The sequence below is a fragment of the Thunnus maccoyii genome, chromosome 10 (assembly GCF_910596095.1).
Source record: "Thunnus maccoyii chromosome 10, fThuMac1.1, whole genome shotgun sequence".
Taxonomy (NCBI): domain Eukaryota; kingdom Metazoa; phylum Chordata; class Actinopteri; order Scombriformes; family Scombridae; genus Thunnus; species Thunnus maccoyii.
In genome coordinates, this window is record NC_056542.1 from 16,127,111 (window position 1) to 16,150,195 (window position 23,085).

General features: G+C 43.3%; 1 protein-coding gene across 1 annotated transcript in view; it reads left to right on the forward strand.

The window, feature by feature from the left end:
- si:dkey-246i14.3 (ephrin A4) overlaps nucleotides 1-23,085 on the forward strand; it is a 33,283-nt gene that overhangs the window by 7,905 nt on the left and 2,293 nt on the right. The window contains exons 3-5 of the mRNA XM_042423175.1: nucleotides 12,465-12,763; nucleotides 16,488-16,556; nucleotides 22,728-22,754. Of these exons, the coding sequence (XP_042279109.1) occupies nucleotides 12,465-12,763; nucleotides 16,488-16,556; nucleotides 22,728-22,754 (395 nt within the window). The remainder of the gene's footprint in view (nucleotides 1-12,464; nucleotides 12,764-16,487; nucleotides 16,557-22,727; nucleotides 22,755-23,085) is intronic.

Genomic DNA, 23,085 nt, shown 5'->3' on the forward strand with positions numbered 1-23,085 from the left:
GAGAGGCATAATGAACGATACAAAGTACTCTTTGCTTTTAATGAAATCATATGAATTCTATTATAGGTCTGCACGCACTGAGGAGGACGGAGGAAATGGAAAAATCCTTAAATAGTAAAAAGCAGAGAAAGGAGAATATATAGGAAATATACAAATTCTCCCATTTTGCTTCATTAAGCTATTTTACCTGCCACTTTAATTCGTTGATTATTATTTACTAATTATGTCTTCTAATCCCATCTGTCTTGTGAACTAGCACACAGGTTGCCATGTCATGCACAAGCTGCTGCCGCACAGTGTGTCAGGAGTGAGATGGTGAGAGGAAAGATGGGAGCGGCCGTCTTTACACCAGAGCAAACTTGATGGACTAAACCTGCTAGAAAGCACAGCTGCTCTATATTTTATCTATACACAGTCAAAGAGACACTTAAATAAAAAAATATTTGAAGGCATGTGAACGTGTGTGTGTTTAGGGGGGTGTATACTTTAGTGTATTATACCTTTTTATAAATGATTCCGCTTATCAGAATTACTTTTCATAGTTTGTGCAAAAAAGCTTCAAGTAACACTTTTGGCAGCTATGTTCCCATCTCTTTAAAAAAATACCTTTCATGCTGTGCTTTGTGATTTCCAGAGGAGATGGATCACACGACAAATGTTGCACTATGTAGAGATTTTGAATCTGTCAAATGATTTTTGGAGACTTTCTCCGTGGCAGAAGAAAAACTAATATTATTTTGGCATTGACTCCCAGAAGTATGGAAGCACAGCCTACTTTCCAGCCCCAAGTGATGTGAAACACACACATTCCTCTTCTCTGTTACTTTTTTTTTGCGCTGGCACACACACATACCACATACACACATATATGAATATACACACTCCCCCTCTGTTTCTTTTTCTCGTCGGCCCCCGGAGATGGTGAAAACATTAGACCTGCAGTGGAGGGAGCGAGGGATGGAGAATGCGTTAAGGAGAGGATGGTAGGGAAAGAGTCAACAGATTTCTACTCCCAAAACAGCTCGGGAAGGCCCCCAGGGATGGAGGGATGAGGTGAGAGGGAGAGAAAGAGAGAGGGAAGAAAGGATGTCAGCAGGTATTACTATCACTGTCACAAGCAGGCGTGAGGAGCGAACCCCCCTCTGCCTGCCGCTTCCTCCATACCAACACACACACACACACACACACACACACATTGGGGCTCACACATACACACTCAATGATGTATGCACATATACAGGTGTGGCACAGTGATACACACACACACTACCAATGGTACCATCGCTCTGCCTGCATACACACCTGTTCAGACTCTGGGGACAGCCAGGGTAGGAATCACACCCCATTTAGAGTTGACACTACTCTCACTACTCTCTGTGTGTGTGTGTGTGTGTGTGTGTGTGTGTGTGTGTGTGTGTGTGTGTTGAGTAAGCAAACTTGTACTGCGTATGGTTATGCATGTTGTAAAATTACAGTGGACCCTTTTTGCGTAAGTAAAAAAGGACAGAATGAGTGGAATGTGGTATCATGTGCTTATTCAAACATGCCTGTGCTCAGATTGTTCAAGGCTTACAGTAAGATGATGAGAAATGGTTTTGGTATGTGCGAGTGAGTGTGTGTTTGTGTGTGTGAGAGAGAGAGAGGGAGAGAGAGAGAAAGAGAGAGCACATTTGGATGTGTTATTTTTGTAGCAATAACCAGTACCACATTTTCGGGTGTGCAGTAATGCGCAGCTTGATCCCTGTCTCCTGGTACTCTGGTTGCTATTTTTCTCTCTGCTTCCTTGTTCTTTTTTTTTCTGCCCATCCTCCTCTTTTCTCAACATTTTGTTTCAATCAAATCTTTTATTTATGAGTTCAAGGAATGTAGACTTTTTTTCTCCCCCAGAATTAGTTCTTTGATCAACCTGCCGTTGTGCAGCTAAACGGCTGCGATCAGTTCACCTTTTACTATATGTATCCACTTTTTTATCACAGTATGGTGCATATGTTATAGCTTTTGTAGAATGGTATGATAGCTTGTACCATCTACTACACTGACAGACTGCTGACACATTAGTATGCAGAGTAGGGAATTAAATACTGTACATACTGAACAATCTTTCCATTTGCCCACATTGATTAAATTGCTTCTTTGTCTGTTAATTTAAATATCCCTCAGGTTTTTATGTTTATTCCTTACAATTTTTATGTAAACTGACATTTTTAAATGAATTGCTCTCTGTCACTGTCCAAAAGTATGTTTTGTTATATTAATCAGAAATGATCAGATGGTTGTAATTCACAGTCTGAGAGCATCCCGAGTAGTGGTGGCATTTTGTGCTGAATGGAAGAGGGGAAATAGCCTTGTCCCAAATCTCCATAGCTATGGCCTTATAGCAGGAGAACTCATGAATCTCATTGCTCTCCTATTCAGCTGGAAATGGAGTTCTTGTACGCAGCGCGCCTCTCAAAACACTGGAGCAGACGCTCCGTGTTTATGATTGTGGAATTAATCTGTGTGTTCTCCTAAAATACACCCAATGACAAACGCCTAGTCATGAAAGTCACAAAATCCCTTACTCACTACATTTTTTTTTTTTTTACATTTTTGGAGGTTCCCTGGGTTTCCTTTAAGAGCAGAAAATTGTTGTGAGCAGTGTAGTTGTTCATCAAACGTAGATACTAAATACCTAGGCTTTACTCACTTTGCAGCTGATTTACAGTGGACTTTGTGTTACTGTCAAGAAAAAAAACACACATACTGTACCTCCTGCGTGTTAATCTTGTAATTATGGGTCATTGTGGTTCATTACTTAAAGAAGCAGCCAGTCATCTTTAATCCCAAATTAATCAGATAATCCCAGCCCAGTGTCAGGTTGTTGTTAACGCTACGTGAGACTGGCGTCGGCACCTCTCCTCTTGACCCTCGCCACTTCCTTCCTCTCTGCTCTGAAATCCAACCCCCTCTCCTTCCCTCTTATTGTGTCTAAACCCTTCATCAGTGTTGTGGAACTCAACTGGCCTTTCTAATAAATTCAGGGGCATCCGGCCTTAAGGCAGAGAATGCCATCCAGTTATATCAACCCAAAAACAGACAGCAAAAAAAAAAATGGATAAAAAACAAATGGATAAGCTCATGCACTGCAGCTGAATATACTGTACTGAGTTTGTAAATGACACAGATTCAGAAGCCTTGGAGCCAAAGTTTGTGTGTGGATTTTGTTAAAAAAGAATCAATGATTTTATTTCTTAACTCTGTTGAGCTGATTGGTGTTAAAACATCAATGTGAGTGTGTTACCTCTGGTGTATGGGTTCATGTGTGTGAGGGCGGGGCGGGTGGGCGGCTGTGCGTGACTAGAACAGGACAAAGCTGGCTGCCTTGAGGGGGAATAAGGGGGACCGTCCATACCCCCGATGCACAGACCGATATGAATCTTAACCGTTGTGACGGAGAAAGATGGAGAGAGAGAGAGAAGCATGGATCGGCTGCGAGGGAGGGGAGAGGGAAGGGGCAGTTTAGACTCCTGGGATTCCAAAGCAGTGACCGTGAAAGTGCTTAGATAAACAGAGAGAAAGACGGAGCGGGAGGGAGGGAAGGAGGGGAGTGGAGGGCGAAGTGGGTGAAATGGTGGTGCAAGAAGCAATGAAGGGAGGAGAGGACGAGAAGGTGTAGGCATGCTGACAGGGGAAGGAAATGAGACCTGGTGAAGATGGGGTGAAAGAAAGCAGATGGGAGTGAAATCAAGTATAGAAGTTTTTAAATAAGTTCACCGGGAGTCACAGGGACTGAAAAGGGCCAGCTTACTCTATTTACTCCTTAACTCCTGTGCCTCTCCAGTCTTTTTCGCTCCATCTTCTTCTTTCCTCTCCTTCCCTCTTTAAATAATTCAGGCCTGTTGGCTGTATTAGGGCAGGTTTCCTTGACATGTCTTAACTGTAGGCATGTGTGTGTGTGTGCATCGAACTGACTGACTGAAGGACAGCTCCAACTCTCCAACTGGCCCTCCCTTTAGCTTACAACTACCAATAATCAGACACACAGGCAAAGCGAGAGGGAATGTACACCTGGGTTAAATAGTGTATGCTACCTATCCAGCATTGACCTTCACATCACGCAGAGAGAGACAAACACAAGGTGCAAGAATGGGAAAGAAAGAGTGTCTACAGCATCAGAAGTGTGACCCACTTAGTAAATGATGGATTCTCAAAGCCAAGTCTGATTTATTGGCTGAGTATATTTGCTTTGTGAGCGCCCTTTTCACTATAGTGAAGAGTGTTTTGGAGTAAGTGTGTGTGTGTGTGTGTGTTTTAAGGGATGTTGCTTGTATGTCCTTCTTAACCCACTTACACAGATGGGCCCCGCTGAAAGACCTGGGACACGTATAGTTAATATCATAGATGAGAGTGTGGAGTGAGCACTCTTAAGTTATTAGAACATAAAATAACTTTTCAGGAACACACAAGTTAAACAGTAAAATTTTAATTTTTAAACGATTGTTAAAACAGTTTATGTGATGTGAAAAATGACACTCAATGTACACATCTTAGGGAAAAAGCACTTTGACTCTGATGCATCATAATTACAAACACTGCTACAAAGATGGGTCGTATTTGGTTAAATGCCAATTAGCTGCATTTGTAGTCTATAAAAGAACAGCACTTTGGTATGAGCTTTCAAAGCAACTGACAGCTCCAAAGTATTTTAAAAATCACAGTATGTTTTATGATTTCAAGGGGAACACTATCAAAACTCATACATCAAGTTTCCCAGAGCCTAATGTGACGTTCCTTAAACTGCTTGTTCAATTAATAATGATACAAAATAGAAAAGGCAGCAAATCGTCATATTTGAACCAGAGAAGGTTTCATATTTTTGCTTAAAAAAACGACTCAAATGATTAATCGCTTATCAAAGCTGTTGATTTTTCTGTAGATAATCGCCTGTTTCAGCTCTAAACCAACTGGTATATGATGGACACATACAGTATAAAGCCTGATGTCTCCGTTTTTTATTTGCGTATTTTTCTTTATGATTCTTTAGAATCAGTAATAAAAAAGAGATTCCCTAGTTCCCTGCCCCATTGGCATGAACCCAATATGACCAACATTAGAGTGTTATTTACTTCAAAGTTGACGTAAATTTGTCTGCATTTTCTATTTAGCCAGACTTGTCTGCTCTGGCACTGTGTGCAAAGGCTGAAGGGCCCAAACAGCAAAGTTAGTACATAAACATGAGACAAATGATGTTGACACAGTGGATCAGCTCAGCTGACACTTAGTAGCAATGCACTTTGATAGATTTCATAAATAGTTTGAATCATGGTTTTTTGTGTCCACCCATCATAGCTGTCACTGCCTTCCTCCCCCCCTCCCTCTCTGTCTGAGCGGTGAGCTACTGTAGCTATATTCAGGTTTATGTATCCGAGCCTGGCACCTGTACAAATCAGCCCTGTATTTACACTGCAGCTCCATTTAGACTGCAGAAACATGGAGAGCACTCATTACTCTGAGGTTTGGGCTGTCCAACAGAGGGATGCAGGAAAAAAAGATGGATGGAGTGAAGGATGGATGGGTGGGGCATTGGCTTGACACCAATCCCAGCTCCGGATTGGTGGTTGTCCTGGCAACGGCAAGTCTGACCTTATTTACCCCCTCACACACCCACGCTATACGTGCACCCTGCTCTTGCCCACGCACCCTTCTTTTGCCGCACACACCTCCTCCGTCACTCTTCTCGGCGTAAGGGCTGGAACTCTTCTTCTTCTTCTTCTTGTGCCCTTTTTTTTTCTCCTCACACTCCTCTTTACAAGTACGGCTACCTCCACGAAGAGCAGGTGAGAGAGTCAAGTAGGGCAACACTTTTAGCTGCTGCGGCGTTGGTGGGCATAGTGAGGCAACATTTCGGCACGCAGTGAAAATAAAAACAAGCCATAGACTGCAAGACTGCACTCTTGTCCATTTATATTGTAGCCAGTAATTTCATACCTCCCAGAGAAAAGTCACTGGAAAGCTTATTCTGGGATCAGACTAGACCACACATGGAGAGCGGTGCCTATGCATGACACAGCGCTACCACCGAGGGAGATGATGGTTTCTGCAGACCTGCAGCCGTATCAAAATTGTCCCAATAGATACTGATTGGTCCTGTGGGCCCGAATCATGGAATTTTCCTCAGCTCCGACAGACATAGCTATACATCCTGTTGTGCTGCTGAGTCCCACAGAATGGACACACATACACACACAGAGAGAGGCGGACCAATGCCATAACAGGCAGAAAATAGGGTCTGTCTTTACCTGAAGCTCAGAATCCTTTTAGGGCCTGAAGCAGCAGGTGTGTATATGTGTTTGTGTGTATATCTGTGTTCTGTATTGATAGGGTATGTGGGTCCAAGAGGCAGCCTGCTGATCTGCACAGTTTGAGTAAGGAGTGGAGCAGTCTGAATCCCTTGAGCCTTTTGGTCATTTAAAAGAGCCTCCAGGGCAAAAAAGGTGCAACCAATCACTTCATCTAGGTTATACAGACACACTAACAGTCGTATTCGCCAGACTTTGTGCACCGAATTCATGCTGATATATGATATATTGCAATGTGTGTGTGCAACTGTATCCCTCTACCCTTATGAGGCCATCCAGATCCTGATAAATATTCATTCAAACGTGGTTTCTCAGAACTTGCATGTAAAGAAAACCAAAGACTTAAATGGTAAGAGAAGGAAAAAGGGGTCAAAATAGGAAGAAAGTTCACATACCATCCACATTAGGAAATTAGGAGTCATAGACGAAAGGTAAAAGTTCTAGTGTAGAGGAGAGATACACTTCCTGCTGACCTTGACGGAAACACACACACACACACACACACACACTCATGCATAGGCATACCAAACAGGAAGGAGAAGATAAGCGCAACAGCTTGTTCCCCTTAAGTCCCTCTTTCCTCTCTGTAAGGAGGAGCTGAGCACCGTCTTGGGCCACAGTTTGACAACACCGAGAATCTGAGGAAGCAGTGTCTGGAGAGTCCTTAGGTTGTGAGGTGGGAGGGAGGGGAGAGGAGGGGTGGTAAGGGATTTTTCGGCCAGCTGGGCAGGCAGGGTGGTGGGGGGCCCCAGATGGTCAGAGGTGGGGGGTGACGTTCTTATTTGTGCGCGCTGAGGGGAGTAAGCACCAGGTTAGACACAACACTGGTGTTTGGGCTCTGGACACAGCACGGCTTTGTGTGGGTGAGGAGGGGGCACACAGCTAATAGAGAGGAGGTGGCGGAGGGGGGGGGTTGTCCTGATTCTGTTCTGTTTTATATTCACACTCTCCTCCAGAGAGGAGGTGGTGAAAAATGGCGAAGAAAAAGGTTAGGGCCATGCAAAATCTTGGTGCAGTATCGAGTAGATGAAGTTTCTTCCGTTCCTCCGTTCTTTGTCTCATGAGTGTAGAGGTACAGTGGTGTGTTTCTTCTTCTTTCCTTTTTCCTCTGATGATAGGATAGCCTGTGGAGCACGAGGTCAATGAAGCTTTGGAGACCTAAAGGAGGGAATGTTCTCTCTCTTTTGTTCTCTGCCCTTTTCCCTTTTTCCTCCTGTGCTGTCTTCAGGGTCTTTTTGTCATAAACCTCTCTCATATTTTCCATCAGCTTTTCCCCACCGTACACCGTTGTCTTTCCCAAGAAAGGCTGCCCAGGTGTAGCTTTATTCACCTGTGCAACATCACAGTTTTTGTGTCTCTTCTAATTTTCCCTGTAAGTGGTCCACAATCCCCCTACAGTACAACCTGTGTTCAGGCAGATAATTCTTTGTTTGTTAGTGCACAGTAACACTGTTTCATTTACACGTCCTTGTAAAATAGGTGGTGCTGGAAGCTTTGTGATGTTTACTCAAGAGAGAATTTGTACCATTGATTCCTGCCTCTTGACTGACTGCAAACCATACTGCCTCTCTTTAGTGGAGAGGTTTGTAGTCTGGCAGAGCAGATGTTGTCTAAATTTGGATGGTGCAACATAGCTAATACATACTGTATGTTAGCTTCCTCTATTTTGAACTCCCTGGTTCTCCCTTCCCTCATAGGTCAGCACTGTCAAGATGATTTGCGATTGGTCAGCAGCACAAATTTGTGTGCCAAAGTTTACACTGGTTTGAATTTGCCTTTACAAGTGAATCCATTGATCACAGTAATTCGAAAACGCAACCTAATTGCTACGTTCACCAAAGAAATGTATGTCACACTTGATCCTGTTTTATTCACTGAGATGAATGACTCAGCTGGCATCCACTCATCTGTCATCATGAGGTTAACCCCACCCATCTGGTATGCTAAAAAACCTGAAATAAACAATGCCATTTCGCAGAGTCACTTTCCCGGAGTCCTTCAAAGATCCTCCCACAGCACCAGTAGTGTTACAACAGAATTCACCATAGAAGCTGAAGCTGTGCCATGCTATGCCCGGCCAAGGTAGAGTGACCTCAGCGTGCTATGCTCAGTCAGCATAGTGACCAGAGTTAGCAGTCACCCTGCTGTGATCGACCACGGAAGAACTGAGGCTCCACCAAGCCTTTCGGCCTCCTGCCGTCACCGCGGGGAACCAACAGACTTTTACTGTGCACTGGTTAGCGTATCTTCACAAGCATGAAGGTGTTTATTAAAACTACCGTACCCCCAGTATACATTTTCTGAATTCAATTAAGATGCATAGTACAGTGTAAGCATGTTATTAACATTTTCCATTGTAGTAGAATATTTTTAACCCCCAAGTTTATGTGCAGCACTTGCATTAAGCGCCCCGGTGTATTCAGTATGCGTAGTATGCAGCTGCTGTGCGTGATCGAGTATCTGTTCTGTATTCCTGAAGCTGTGTTGTGGGATTGTTGCTCCTTTAATTATTCTCTCATATTAAAGGATCAAAGGTCTCTGCCACAGTCAACCCCCTGCATTTCATTATAATGGCGCACATACACGCACACATACACATACACACACACGTGCATATTCATCTCTCTGCATGCACATTTACAGGGACACACATTGGGAGGATATCAGTTATGTTCAATTTTTGGTTTTGAATCTTATTTCCTATAATTATGAAAAAGGGATAAATGTTGGCCTTTTTAAGTTTTCCATTGAAGAGCCCAGCGTGTTATTTTTGATTTGGCTCCTTGGTGAGATTTTTCTTTATCAACCAAGAGCTTGCACCAGCCCCTCAGAAGGGTGTCACTGATTACCCTCTGGCATGAGGGATGGAGCATGTTTTATTCTCCTGAAGTACTTTCATGTCTATGTGTGTGTGTCTGGCGTGTGTGTGTGTGAACATGTGTTTGTGAGTGTATTCACGGCCACATGTGTGTAAATGCAATGCAAAAATGAGTGTGTTCTGTTTCGTTGACACCCCCCCTCCCCTCTCCCCCCTCCGTGCTCCAGCACTGGACCAAACCAATCCTCTCCTCCGCTTCCAGAGGATTCTCTCACTGATAGGCTGCTCCGGCGCTGTGTTCTTTTGACACCCACAGCTCCTCAGTGCTCCCATGATGCCCCATGTGAGGATGCTGAGTGTAATTAGGGCGTACCCAAACCTACTAGGGCCGGAGAAAGGGAAAAGGAGGAAAGAAGGGAAGGGGAGAGAAAGATGGCTGACAGTTTGACATCAGTAGAGCACACCGTCTCTGTAATTGCTGGCATGCATATGGCGCAGGCCAATGTTGGAGGCTTGTGGGAGGAAAAAGGGTGGGGGGGGAGTAATATACTGTAGGATAGAAAGGAGTCAGAAATAGGAGGGAGAGCACGGGGAGATGCAGCCTCTGAAGCGATGTATGGGTGGATGAGTGAATGTCATCCAAAGTGGGGGGAGACGAGGGAGGAAGAAGAAGGGGGTGTGGAGGAATGCAGATTGGGGGGTTGTGTGAGTGGATGGGGGGCACAGGACCTGAGCAGCGCAGGAGAAGCTTGAGGTGAATGACATGTATAGCAGGGGGTGCAGCATGTTGACACAGCACACGTCTATTATTACATACACATCCATGCACACACCCACACACACACTACTTTCACAGCTGGTGCACCTAAATCAACATTTCCCTGCCTCAGAGAAGCCTCAGAAAGCACCACAGGTAGTATGAAGAGTAAACTGGCTGCTGTGTGTGTGTGTGTGTGTGTGCTTACACAAGCTTATGTGCTTTTGTGTTCTCTTAACCAGACAATCAAGTTTCAAAAAAATGTAGGATTATGATAAACCCCTTGAGATGTACCATCTCATTTTTGAGGGGGTCCCAACATATATCACAATCACTACATAACAACAGGGGAGTGACAAAATAAATAAAAAAATAGACATACAGTTATCAATACAGCAATATACAGACAGACAACAGACAAACAAAAAAAAACAGACAAACCACATACATTAATTAATGAAAACATTGAAAACATTACAACCACAAGATGGCCAAAATGGCCAACAATAGATAAACAATAGAGTGTGAGTGGATCACCAAATACCATCAGGTATAAACAGTGACAGCTTCATTGATAACAAGAGCAGTCCATCTCAAAGTGAGAAGACAGGGCATGCTTAAACACACCAAATGGTGAAATGGATCTATTTCTATATCTATATATATCTGTCAAGTGCCTCTGTTCAGCTGTAATTAGCACACACAGGTAATAGAGCTATTGGACGTGGCCCCACACACACACACACACACACACACACACATTCACAGAAGGGATATTGATCAGGGGAGTGTGTGTGTCCTGAGCGCGGGATCCTGATCGATGGTGTCCTGTCCCATTGATAGATCGCCAATTCTGCGCGGCAGCTATTGAGCGGGAAGCAGCTTTGGTGAGACCTGCCTCCAAGGTCTCACCTGCATCCCCACGGCTCACACACTCTTCTGCTCCGTTATCTCTGTCGGAAATACACACCACCACGCCCACATTCAGGTTCAAAGTGAACAGAAAACGTGGAGTTCTATTTCAGTTTTTTTTTTTTTTTTAGCCATGCCATACGGCCCCCTTCTCTCCGACGGTTTCTTGTCATTTCTCCTCTCATTGCTCCATCCATCTTTGATACCCTCTGCAGATTTGCTGGACCATCTCAGTCTCCTGCTTCTTGTCATGTCTATCTGTTTAATTTTGGTTTTCATCAGCTCTGTCTCCTCCTCCTACCTCTCCCTGCACTTGTTCTTCCTCTCATATATTCTTTTTGGCCTCTTCGACTCCTTAACTTGAGACTACTGTGCTGTCCCCCCCCCCAACCTCATTCCATGCTCTTTTTTTCCCCCCTCCTATGTTCCCCTTCACTGACTCCCAGCACCCCCTTTCCTCTCTCCTTCGCTCTGTCACCCCTCTATAAAGACTCCCACTGACAGACCTGAACCTTCTGCCCAAGCCACATTCTGCCCCTCATTCTTTTCTCCCGCGCTCCATGCGAAGAGGAGACCAATTAAAGTCCGTCTCTTCTCTCCCTCCACTCCGTTGTTCTCCTCTCTGCGTGTCTGCACCCAGACTCTCTGGGGTTGCTAATTAAAACACTTAACTTTCTTTTTCTCTTTACTCCACTTTTTTTTTTCACCTGTTCATCCAACTTTCCTTATTCATTTTCTTTGTTCCACCTCTCTCCGCCAACCTGTCTCAACAACTCTTTTCATCAGTCTTTCTCTTGACCCAATCTCATGTCACTCCCAACGCTCACATTCCCTCTCTCCATTTGTCACACATTTCTCTCCTCATTTCTTGTCTGCTGCTTTGTCTTTTCATGCTGTTATGCTTCATACAAAGCCTTATGATTCCTTCATGTACCTCTCTCTCTCACTGTGTCCTGCATCCACTGATTTCAATCTAGCTCATCTCTTTCTCAGTCCATATTAGTTTGTACATGGGTAGCTCTTTATACTGTAGCTGACATGAAGCTTGAATCCGCAGTTTAAAGCAGTGTATATTATGCAGCTCCTCTGTTCTAATGATGCTGTCTTGCCCAGAGTTGTTGTTATGCCTAAAGCCAGTCAACCTTGACTGAAGACGTGGTTGTGCATGCACATGCACGTCTGCATAAGTTTGTGTGCATCTGTACTGTGCAGTGGAAGAGGGGAAAACAGAGCGAGTCAAGTTTATTTTACACTGTAGTCCTCTCAGTGGTCTTAATTAGCATTGGAGGAATTGTTTTTCTCTCTGTCTCCCAACACCTCTCCCTTGCTGGTCTGATCACTCCCTTGGCTCAAATGGAGCTGTTTCATTGTGTTCTTTCAAATCCCCAAGCATTCCTTTAAACTTTGCCTTATCGCCCTGTGTAATCATTATGTGTAATATTGATGAACTATCCATCTGTTGGAGCTATCCACACTCCTCCAGGCACAGAGGAATTATGGAATACCTGTCATCTGTCTTCTCCCTCTCTTTCTCTGTCTGTCAGTGCTTAATTACAGCCTCTCTCTCCCCTTCAGTCATGTGTTAGTCGGTATAATCGCCGGGTGAAATATTAATGCCATTTGTCATTCTTCCTGCCAGGTTAACATCAGGAGAACTGTCCGTCCAGGTGAATCTGAACGACTACCTGGACATCTACTGCCCCCATTATCCAAACAAGGGGACCCTGGACCCCGGGCAGCCAGAGACGCTGGCCCTCTACCTGGTGAGAGAGGCATCTTTCCAGGGCTGCGTGGAGACCAATGGGGCCATCAAGCGATGGGAGTGTAACGCCCCCGAAGCTCCGTTTGGACCAGTGCGCTTCTCTGAGAAGATCCAAAGATTCACCCCCTTCTCGCTGGGGTTTGAGTTTCTGCCAGGGCACCACTACTACTATAGCTGTGAGTAGAGTGTGTGTGTGTGTGTGTGTGTGTGAGTGTGTTGTTTACTCTGTGGTTGCTCAGAGATTCAGAAGGGCTGACTATTGTTTGAAATGTTTTGATACGTGCCAATGCAATACCTGAGTTTTGGTCCCCATTAATTCAACGAAATATCCCAAACTTGTTAACGCGTCAGTTGTTCAATTTCAACAAGCAGCCGTCCGATATTATACAGTCTGAAAATGAAGTTTCTTGATTAGCAAAGATCTGATCAAACAAGAGGCAACTTTCGGTACTTTTTGATACTCAGACTTTCTTCGGTCCCATTTTTGTTGATTAAGGCTGCAACTAAAAACTATTTTGATTCATCTGTTGATTATTTTTGAATAATCATTTGGTCCGGAAAATATGACAGAATAGTGAAAAATTTCATTACAATTTCCTAAAGCCCAAGGTAACATCCTCAAATAGCTTGTTTTGTTCAACCTACAGTCAAAGGATTTTTATGTTATTACCACATAAGACAAACAAAAGCAGCATATTCATACAATTTAGAGACTGCAACTAGGGAATGTTTGGTATTTTTGCTTGAAAATTGACTTGAACTATTATAAAAATGGTTTCCAATTCATTTTCTGCTGGTCTACAATTCGACAAATCAGCTCTATACCATCAATACTCAAAAAGTAGGTTCGATACCCCGAACATGGGGATAAACTATAGTATATAGTGGTCCATAAAAACTTTTACAGTGGTAGCCAAGTAAAATAGCCTGAAAAGAGAAAAGATGTTAATATTTGAGGTTTCAGCTCATGAGCCTGTGCATCGAGACCTTTGTCAAAGGAAGTGTGGTGGCCAGGCAGCCCTACATTATTAAGGGATGTGAGCAAAAAAGGATGAGAGCACTTTTACCCAATATGTTTTTATGAGGTTTTGAGTGTCTGCAACCCGCAGCTTATAGCATTAATGTTTTCCATAAATTCAGCCTGAATGACATTAATTTGATGTTTTCTTTAAACCTGTAGGCTGTTACAGAATTTTAGTGATGGTGTCCTCTTTCTCCATTACATCCTCCTGTGCTCCTCTTCCCTCACTCGTTTATTTCAAGCCACTGGAGGGAGAAAAGGGAGGGAGAAAAACAGAGAATGGCTTAGTGGCTGTAAAATCAGTTGACATTTTTTTTTCATACTTTTTTACAACTTCTGGTGTCAGTCCAACCAAGAGAGGGGGGAGAACATGAAACAAGGCAGAGAATGAAAGAGTCAAGTGAATGCATGATATGGAAGGGTGACAACAAAGAGACAGAGGCACCGCAAAGTGTAGGAGGAAGAAATGGAGATCAATACAGGACGACAGCGAGGGAGAAAAAGGCAGGCAGGCAGAGAAGCAGACGGAGGTAGAGAAGCGTGGAGGAGTGACAGAGGGAGTGAAAGAGCAAAAGATGGACACAGTCTGACAGTAGAGGAAGGGTGGGGGGGAGGGAGAAGCAACAAAAGCGAAGGAGAAAAGGGATGGATGAGATGAAGGGAGAGAAAGAATCTTTACATAAATTACTGTTGCGATCGGCAGGACAATGGAGCATTGTGAGGGCATGAGAGAGCGGTTCCACACACACGCTAACACACACATGTATATATGTACACACACACACACACACACACAGTAGGCTATTGTGGTTGCTCAGGCCAGCTCAGAGAAAAGCAACAATGGGTTTCCCCCCCCCTGGTCGGGCCACAGCGGGCTCAGAGTGATTGTGTGTGTTTTGTCCACATTAAAGATAAGGCGTAAAGTTGGTCCAAATGTCTGGCTCTGGGGTTTGTGTGTTGAATGGGCCCGCAGCACTAGAGACAGTATAATGGCATTAGCCCGGGAGAACACTACAATAGTATTAGAAACACTAATGGCATTAGTTGGCTCAGTCTGAGCTGGGCTCAAGCTTCCCTCCCCGGCTCCCACAAACTATGACACTGACAACCGACTGTCTCTGGGTCTCTGCACTGCTAATCGACCTGCAGACCAACGCCCACTAGTTCTCCATGTCTCGATCTCCACAAACAGGAAACACCTTGACATCCTCTGATAGTCAGCTGTTCATAACATGGAACTATTTGAGGGGATAGTTGCGGTGGCCAAGAAGGTTCAGTCTGCTGCAACTTATCGTAACACAAACATTTAAAAGACTTGCTGCAAATAAATAAAACACAAGAAAATTTAAAAATTACACCTGCAACAATTAGCGGATTAATCGATTAGTAAATTAGTAGATCAACAGAAAATTAATCGCCAGCTATTTTGATAATATAATAATAATTATAATGATAAGAAAAAATGCCAAATTTTTTTTGTTCCAGCTACTCATATTTTCTGGTTTCTTTGGGTTGTCGACTGTTGGACATGACAAAGACATTTTAGTCTAGTTTTAGTTTAGTTTTAGACTAAGACAAGACATTTGAGGTTGCATCTTGGGATTTGGGAAACGGTCGATATTTTTCACCATTTTCAGACATTTTATAGACCAAATGACTAATTTATTAATCAAGAAAATAATCAACAGATTAATGGATGATGAAAATAATCGCTAGTTGCAGCCCTAAAGAATAAATTCACATTCACTTTGACGCCACATTATTTAGCATGTAGAAATGCACCCCAAATAGGAAGATGCAAGCAAATAGAGAAAAGCTGCAAGTCACAAACAACACAACACACGTTTCCTGGGGGAAACTAAAAAATGATGCATTATAATAACTGAGTATTAGCAAAAGCTTAATGCTAGTTGTATAGCCAATATCTTTATCTTCCAAATATTGGAATAGGACAATCACAACGCTTAGTTCATTCTTGACCTTGGAGGGAAAAAAAAAGTTAATAAAACAAATAGTGTCAAAGCTCCGGAAAAGACAGGTAAGTGGACCTTGAGATAAGATTAGTTTTGTGAAACTAAGATAAGCATCATAAGTGTTATCATTTTTTAGTTTCCCATCGAAACTGTGTTTGCACTCACTTACAAATTGCCGCATTTCTGTCACCGCTTATATTTTTTTTATAGTTTCTGTGTATTCTCAGTTGTGCTTGTGTTTCATTTATTTGCAGCTTTTTTTCTAAATGTGACGTACTGTATGTGGCGTCAAAGTTGTGTTTTGCCTGTATGTGTGAGTTGAGCTCTCTTGGCCACTATAGATAGTACAACAATGTAGTCACACTTTTATTCTGTGCCATGTCTCATTAGTCGAAATTAAAGACACAAAGTGCGACAGACTGTTAGATATCATACATTCAGATAATTATTCAGATATAAAGCCCTGCAGTTTCTAGACAGATTTGTTTTGTAAAAGCAATTATTAACTGACAGGTAATGCAGATGATGTTTGCCAGGTTCCCACGTGAGTCATGATTAGTATTGCAATCAGAGCATTATTTTATGGTTGCACCCTCAACTGTGGATTTTATTTAGTTGCGTCAATAAGTGTGATATGTGGTCGTCTCTATGACATGTAGAGATGGTGTAATACTTTATTCTATATGAGATATTGATATGGTGGAAACAAGAAAACGAGCTTGCTGATCTTTAGCTGTTCTTATCATGAGAAACCTTCAAATACTAAAACATCCCTCAAAGGAAGGATCTCATTCAGTGCTATGCTAATTTTCCTCTTATTTAACATGTTAACATTTTGAATCCTGTTCGTTGGGTGTAATAAATAAGCAGCATTTAAGTCCTTTTTCCTCTTCTTGTTCTCTTCAGCTCTACCCACAGATGAAGGCCCTCCATTGCCATGTATGAAGTTGCGTGTCACCGTGTGCTGTGAGCCCAGTGAGTACACTCCTCTTTTCATCCCTTCCTCCTTTCATCCTTCCCCTTTTTACACCCAGAGACTCATGCCTCTTACATCTCCACTATCAGCATGGTGTCGAGATGCTACTTCCCCCACTACTGTTCCCTCAGTTTCCTCATCTCATTTTCACCCACCTTCCACAATCTTCACCTTTAAAGGGTAGGTTCACAATTTTTCAAGTCTGTCTTAAAACAATAGAAAGCTGTCCATATGAACAGTGAAACAGGTTTTGCTCGCTGTAACCATTCCTCCTGTTCATACTGGCCATTAGAAGATCCCCTCCAGGTGCACTTTAAATGTAAGTGATGGGGGGGGGGGCGATCCACATTCCTTATTTTGAGAAAAAAAATGTATTTAAAAGATTATCTGAAGATAATGTGAGCCTTCAGCTGTCCAAGTTAGTCAAATAAAGTGGATATCTTCCACAGTTACTGTCTTTTTGGTTAAAAAAAAAAAAAAAAAAAAATCCCTCCCTCTGTCTCGATGGACAGTGTTTTTCTGTGAATCGTAAGAAAAAGAAGGAATTTGGCACTAAAAAGACTGTAACTGAAAGATACTGAATTGATTTGGCTAATTTAGATGGGTGAAACCTTATATTAGCGTCAAATAAACTTAAAAAACATTTTTTACATGGAACGAGGGCTGCGGATTTTGTCCCCCATCACTTACATTGTAAGTGCATTACGAAGGGATCTTCTAATGGCCGGTATGAACAGGAGGAATTATTACAGCAAGAAAAACATGTGTCATTGTTAATTTGGGCACCCGACTATTGTTTTAGGACAGACTTGAAAAATTGTGCACCCGTCCTTTAAACCTTGTAAAATGAGATTAACTCCCTTTTAAAAACTACATGAACTGACACTTCACTCTTCACTCCACGTTGGCTTTTAAACCTAATTGGATTGAGGGTTTTTTTTACGCATTAGTTTCCTCTAATGCACATCTCTCTCCTTTTTTTTTTTTTTTAAACCTCCTTGTCTCTCTCATTCTCCCACTCTCTCCATCTCTCTGTCCCAGTGTGAAATTCCCAGAGTTGATCTAATCCAGAGCCCGCCTGGAGTAATGTTAGTCTTCCAGTCCAGTGAGCTGCCCATTCCGGTTGGGAATGCTGCCCAGTCACTGTGGGAATCCCTGTACAGTTGTTGGTGTGTGTGTGCGCACTTTGTGTTTTTGTGCGTTCCTGCAATGGGTCTATGGACCTTTTGCGTGTGTCCTTTGGCGGTTGTAGTGTGTAAGAGTGTGTGTGCTAATGTGTGTGTGCCCTCATATGCGTGTCTGAGACGTCTGTCCCAGTTCCCATCCCAGCGCTATCTGCAGGGGGCTTGTCGTGCCGTCCCAGGCTGAACTAACACACACTTTTTTTCCAGGGAAACTACTAGCAATGTTCTGTCTGTGTGTGTGTGTGTGTGTGTGTGTGTGTGTGTGTATGCGCGCATTAGAGGCCCATTCACTAAATTCTTACATATCGTCTAATGAATACCTCCCAATCCTGCTGCCTTGATTAAATTTGTGTCAGTTTGGTTGTAAAGGAGAAAAAAATATTAAAAATGGAATAAAAAGAGCCCCATCCGTCTCGAATGAATTCTTAAATGCCATCGCTGTTCCGGCGCGAGACGGGGAGTAATTTGCTGTGTTATTACCAAGTGTGAAGGCTGATGACTTTTTTTATATGTTAATTATCCTGCTGTCATTAATTAGAAATACCACAGATAGTTGTTCAGCGAGAAAAATGCTAATGTAGTCTTGACCTTCTGACAGTATTCCCTGATCAGCCTGTCTGAGCCTGAGTCAGAAATAATCAAAATATTTAAAATCACTTGGATTACACGTTGGGAGACACACACACACACACACACACACACACACACACACACACACACACACACACACACACACACACACTTGACTTTACTGTCAAAGCCCCATTACTTTACTTCAGAAAGATGCACATACTTCCATCTACTGTTTCCCTCTCTCATTTGTTCTCTTCTCTCCCTCTCATCCTGTTCCTTAACCAAAACTAATCCCGACTAAATTTCAGGATCTCCCTCTTCTTGTCTTTTACTCTCTCCACCCCCACCTCCTCCACTCCAACCTCCCACTCTTTCTTTCTAGTCTTCTGTCATTCCTGAAGTGGCACTAATCCTCCCCTTCTCTCTGTCTCCTCAGCTCTCTCCTCCCTTCCTCATTTTTTATGATCTTTCGCTACTGGAGCAAAACTAATCTAGGCACCATCCATGGCAGTCTCTTACACTTCCTCCTCCCTCCCCCCTTGACTCCGCCCTGCCACCCCACCCGTGTCCCTCCTCTATCTCTTTGTTGCATCTCCATATCTACAATACAGTTATTCGCCGACTCCCCTCCCCGTTTCTCCGCTGCGCTCCATCTCTGTCGTGTGCACGCTGTGCGGCGAGCGCGTTGGGATGAGAATACATGAGGCCGGAGAGAGGAGAGTGGATGAGATGGATGAGAGAGGAGATGAAGGAGAGTCGGAGGGTCTCTCTCTCTCTCTCAGGCTGTCCATTAGTGGTGGTTTACCACAGCTGTTGTTGTGTTGTTCCCTGTGGTAACACCTCACATACTCCCTGGTTCCTTCCTGCTTAGGCACCCTTTTATCTGACAGGTAGCATGGCAGCAGAGCTCACCGTGCCTGTGTGTGTGCGTGTGTGTGTGTGTGTGTGTGTGTGTGTGTGTGTGTGTGTGTGTGTGTGTGTGTGTGTGTGTGTGGCCCTCGGTGATGGCAGCTCTTGTCCTTCAGCTAAATCTCGTCTCTTATCTAAACTTCAAACCGTGCGCTTCCCTCCCTTCATCCCCAAACTTTTTTTTTTTTTTTCGGTTCCAGAGAGTAGCCAGTATGATTAAAAGGCACTTCCATGTGGGGATGCCCTGTTGTGGGTGTTTGAATTAATTATCAGTGAGCGCACACACACACACCTGCCTCACACTGCTCTGAAGGACAGAGTGGTGACAGTGAGAGGGTCCATCAGGTACGCTGTCATTGCTCCAAGGTCAGTTACCACTGGCCAGTCCCTCGGTCTCCTCTCCGGTGTGTGAATGTGTGTGTTTATCGCCTTAAATTAACCCAAGAACACAACAAACCAGGCAGGACAGATTTAATGACGCAGGAGGCTCTTAATGACATCCTGTTTGTGTGTGTGCGTGTGTGCTTGTTGTCCTATCCTGATGCTATCTCGGAGTGTTGTACATGTTTTGGTTTTTAGCTTTTGGTTATCAGCGTCGTGATGCGTGTGGTGATGTGACGCTTATTTGAACACGACTCTGTCATGAATCACGCCAGAGAAAGGGCTTTGCTGAAAGGTGCTTGAGCCTGTGTTGCATCAGAAAACAAGGCTCTGACTCGGCATCAGCAGACTGGTGTCATGTGAAATCTCCAGCGCCCCGCAGCCCCCTATTGCATCTTTCACCGACTCGCTTCGCCTCTCGCTCCATACTTACCTTTTTTTTTTTTTTCCTCTGCAACTTCTCCCTAAAACTCCTCCTGTTGTGTTTATCTCTCTTATTCTTCTTGTCGCTCTGCCTCTCCGCTTTTCTCTTCTCCAGCCGTCCTACTGTGAGAAACCATTACAGACCAACTTCCCTCTCTCTCTAATTGATTCCCTTTCTCTCTCGGTCTCTCTTCCCTTTTTTCTGTCGTTCTCCCGCTGTGCGCAGTCCATTGCATTCATTTCAGTTTGCAGAGCTTCACCATTTTCCCCACTTTCTTTCTTCTTTTTTTTCCTCCTATTTCGCTCTCTTTTTTTTTCTTTTTTTTTTTTTTGAAATTTCTTACATCGCTGCCCTCCTTTACCCCCTCCACTCTTGCCCAATACCTTTGTACCCTCTGAACTCGATACACACAAGGACAAAACTCGAGCACAGCCATACACACACTGCTTGCCCAGCCGAGCTCTCTAAGGATCCCGAAACCTCGACGTTCAGAAATTTGACTTTAACCGCATTTGTCGATTTTGCGTTTTCGTCCACAGTTTTTTCTCCTTTTGCAATTTTTGTTTTACGATTTTTAATGAAGCGCTAACAGCCCAAAGGGGGTTAGCATTAGCTCTTGCGTGTGTAAAATGGCGGCATGAGAAGGAGAGGTGGGATGGTGGAACAGTGTCTGTCTCTGCAGTGGGGCGTTCTGCCGACTGAAGACACACATACACCAGCACGCACACACGTACACACACACACACATTTAGCCATGGTTGTGCACATACAGTTACACATGCTGCATGTTTCTGACTGCAGTGCAGAGACGGCACCGTCCTTGCAGACACGCCACCGTGGACGCCATTTTGTGGCAGAGCTCGCCATGACCAAAATTATGATGTTGACAAAAACGAACGTCCTCAATGTTTAGTTTTTGTTGAACTGATTAAAGCCAGATCAAAACACACATATCACACACAGACGGGTAAACACCAGGCATTCCAACATGAGCACATTTTAGTTTCGAACTGCGGCGTGGCGTTACACACACTAATTGTTAGGGTTCAGTACAGAAAGGTTTTCCCTCAACCAAGTTAATTATAAGTCCAATTTGAAAACAAATTTGTAATTTACATAAGGAAATTCTTTTTTATAGCTGCCGTATTGTAAAGTTTTCTCCACCCAAAATATGTTTAAGCCTCAAAAGTCTAAAAAAAGCACGTCACCAGATTTATTTTTGCTGCCTGTTAGTTTTGTTAATTGATTTAAAATGTTTGATGAAATTATACACTTTTCTGTTTTTATCGACACAATTTGAACTCGAAAGGATTTAATTAATAGTTTTTTTTTTTCGTTAAATTGCATTAAAATATGGGTTGAAAGCATTTTTCAAACATTTTTTCAATTAAAAATTAGCACGAGATCATGGATGGATGATCATTTTTTGGGTTGCGTTTGTGGAAGTACAAAGGAGGGAATGTTTCAGTATTGTTCTTTTCTGTTTGCTTTGATTTTTTTTCCCACAAACAAACACACTTGCTCTCACTCTCTCACACACCAACACAGTGAGAGGCCTGGACCCAGCATGCTATTTAATGCTTCGTTAACCCCTAGATGGTCGTTAGTTGCACAGAACCTGGGAGTAATTTAGTGACTCATGTCTGTCAGAGCGACATGTTGCTACGGAGACCTGTAGGTACAAGATGGATACCACGGACAAACAGTGTTTCTACTAAGTCCTCATTTAATAAATCCTTTCTCCCTTCTGTGTGAGTCGACAACAGATGAGTTTGGAGTGGCCCATTTCCTCTCTCATAATCTCAGTCGATCACTGAAGGATGTTGATAGGTGCTAGTTTTCCTGGAAACATCAATGCACGCTTGTCCTCGTGTGTGCTTGTGTCTTATGAGTCTTTGGGGTTGTAGTGTCAGAGGTGGGTTCAAGGCTGTAGATCGATTTAATAACAGCTGCAATTGTGCAGCCTCATCTCTGTTTCCTGACCCTTCTGTCCTTTCTCGCTGATGTTACACTGGCAGTTCCTTTTTTTAACCGTTTCCATTTTTTCCCCCTCTTTCTCTCCAGCTCTCCCATCCCTCCATCCTTCCCTCCATTATTTCCTTTTAGTCCACCCCCTGCTGAGAAAGTGACGCCCAGACACAAACACCCCCACCCATCCCGTCTCTTTCTCTCCCTCCCTTCTCTCTCTGTCTGACCTTGTTTCAATCTTTCCAACCTTCTTTTTTTCCCCCCGTACTTTCTCACTCGGGTCTCCACCGCTCTTCCTTTCATCTTCTGTCCACTTCTTGGTTTCGCTCTGTCATTTTGAATTTTCTTGTCCTCCCCCCTCCCTCTTTTTCATTTCCTGTATCCCCTCTGTATAATCTCGATCATTCTTACTCTTCCTAATTTGCATAACACTATCTTTTCCTGTTGCCATGCTTCTCAAGCTCTTTTTTTATCCGACCTTTAAGAGAATTTGCATAGGGGACATATTTAGGGTTGCACAGCCAGTCAGTACTCATTTTTCAAGCGTTAGGCTTTGAGTAATGGTAAATACCTTCCCCTGGTCATTTGTCTGTTTCTTGCTCCTTTTGTTCCACAAAGCAGCAGTTTTATTGAGAAAGTTAAGCATGCAAAAATGACTAATCAGCAACTTGTTTCTTTGCCTCAACTTTATATAAATCTTCTCTCTCCTCTCTCTCTCTCTCCTATTACAGCATCACGGGGTTCACAACAAATACAAGGTGAGATGCAACATTTTAAGCTCGATTTTTTTTTTTTTTTTTTTTCTTAAGCGAAGGCGTCATTATAACATGTCTATATGGATACATATCTATCTGTCTTTTTTTCTCTCTGCTTCTCTCAAGTTTAAGCACAAATATTCGTTAATAGTCATTGTTGCAAATTCAAGAATACAACACATTATATGTATAATGTAAGAGGTAATGTACAGCGAGCAGGTCATTATTGTGAAATGAACCCCAACAGGGTGATGCAAGACCCCTAACCCTAATTCTAACCCTAACCCTAAAACAAATGATTACTCCTGGGAAGGCTTTCCACAAGATTTTGGAC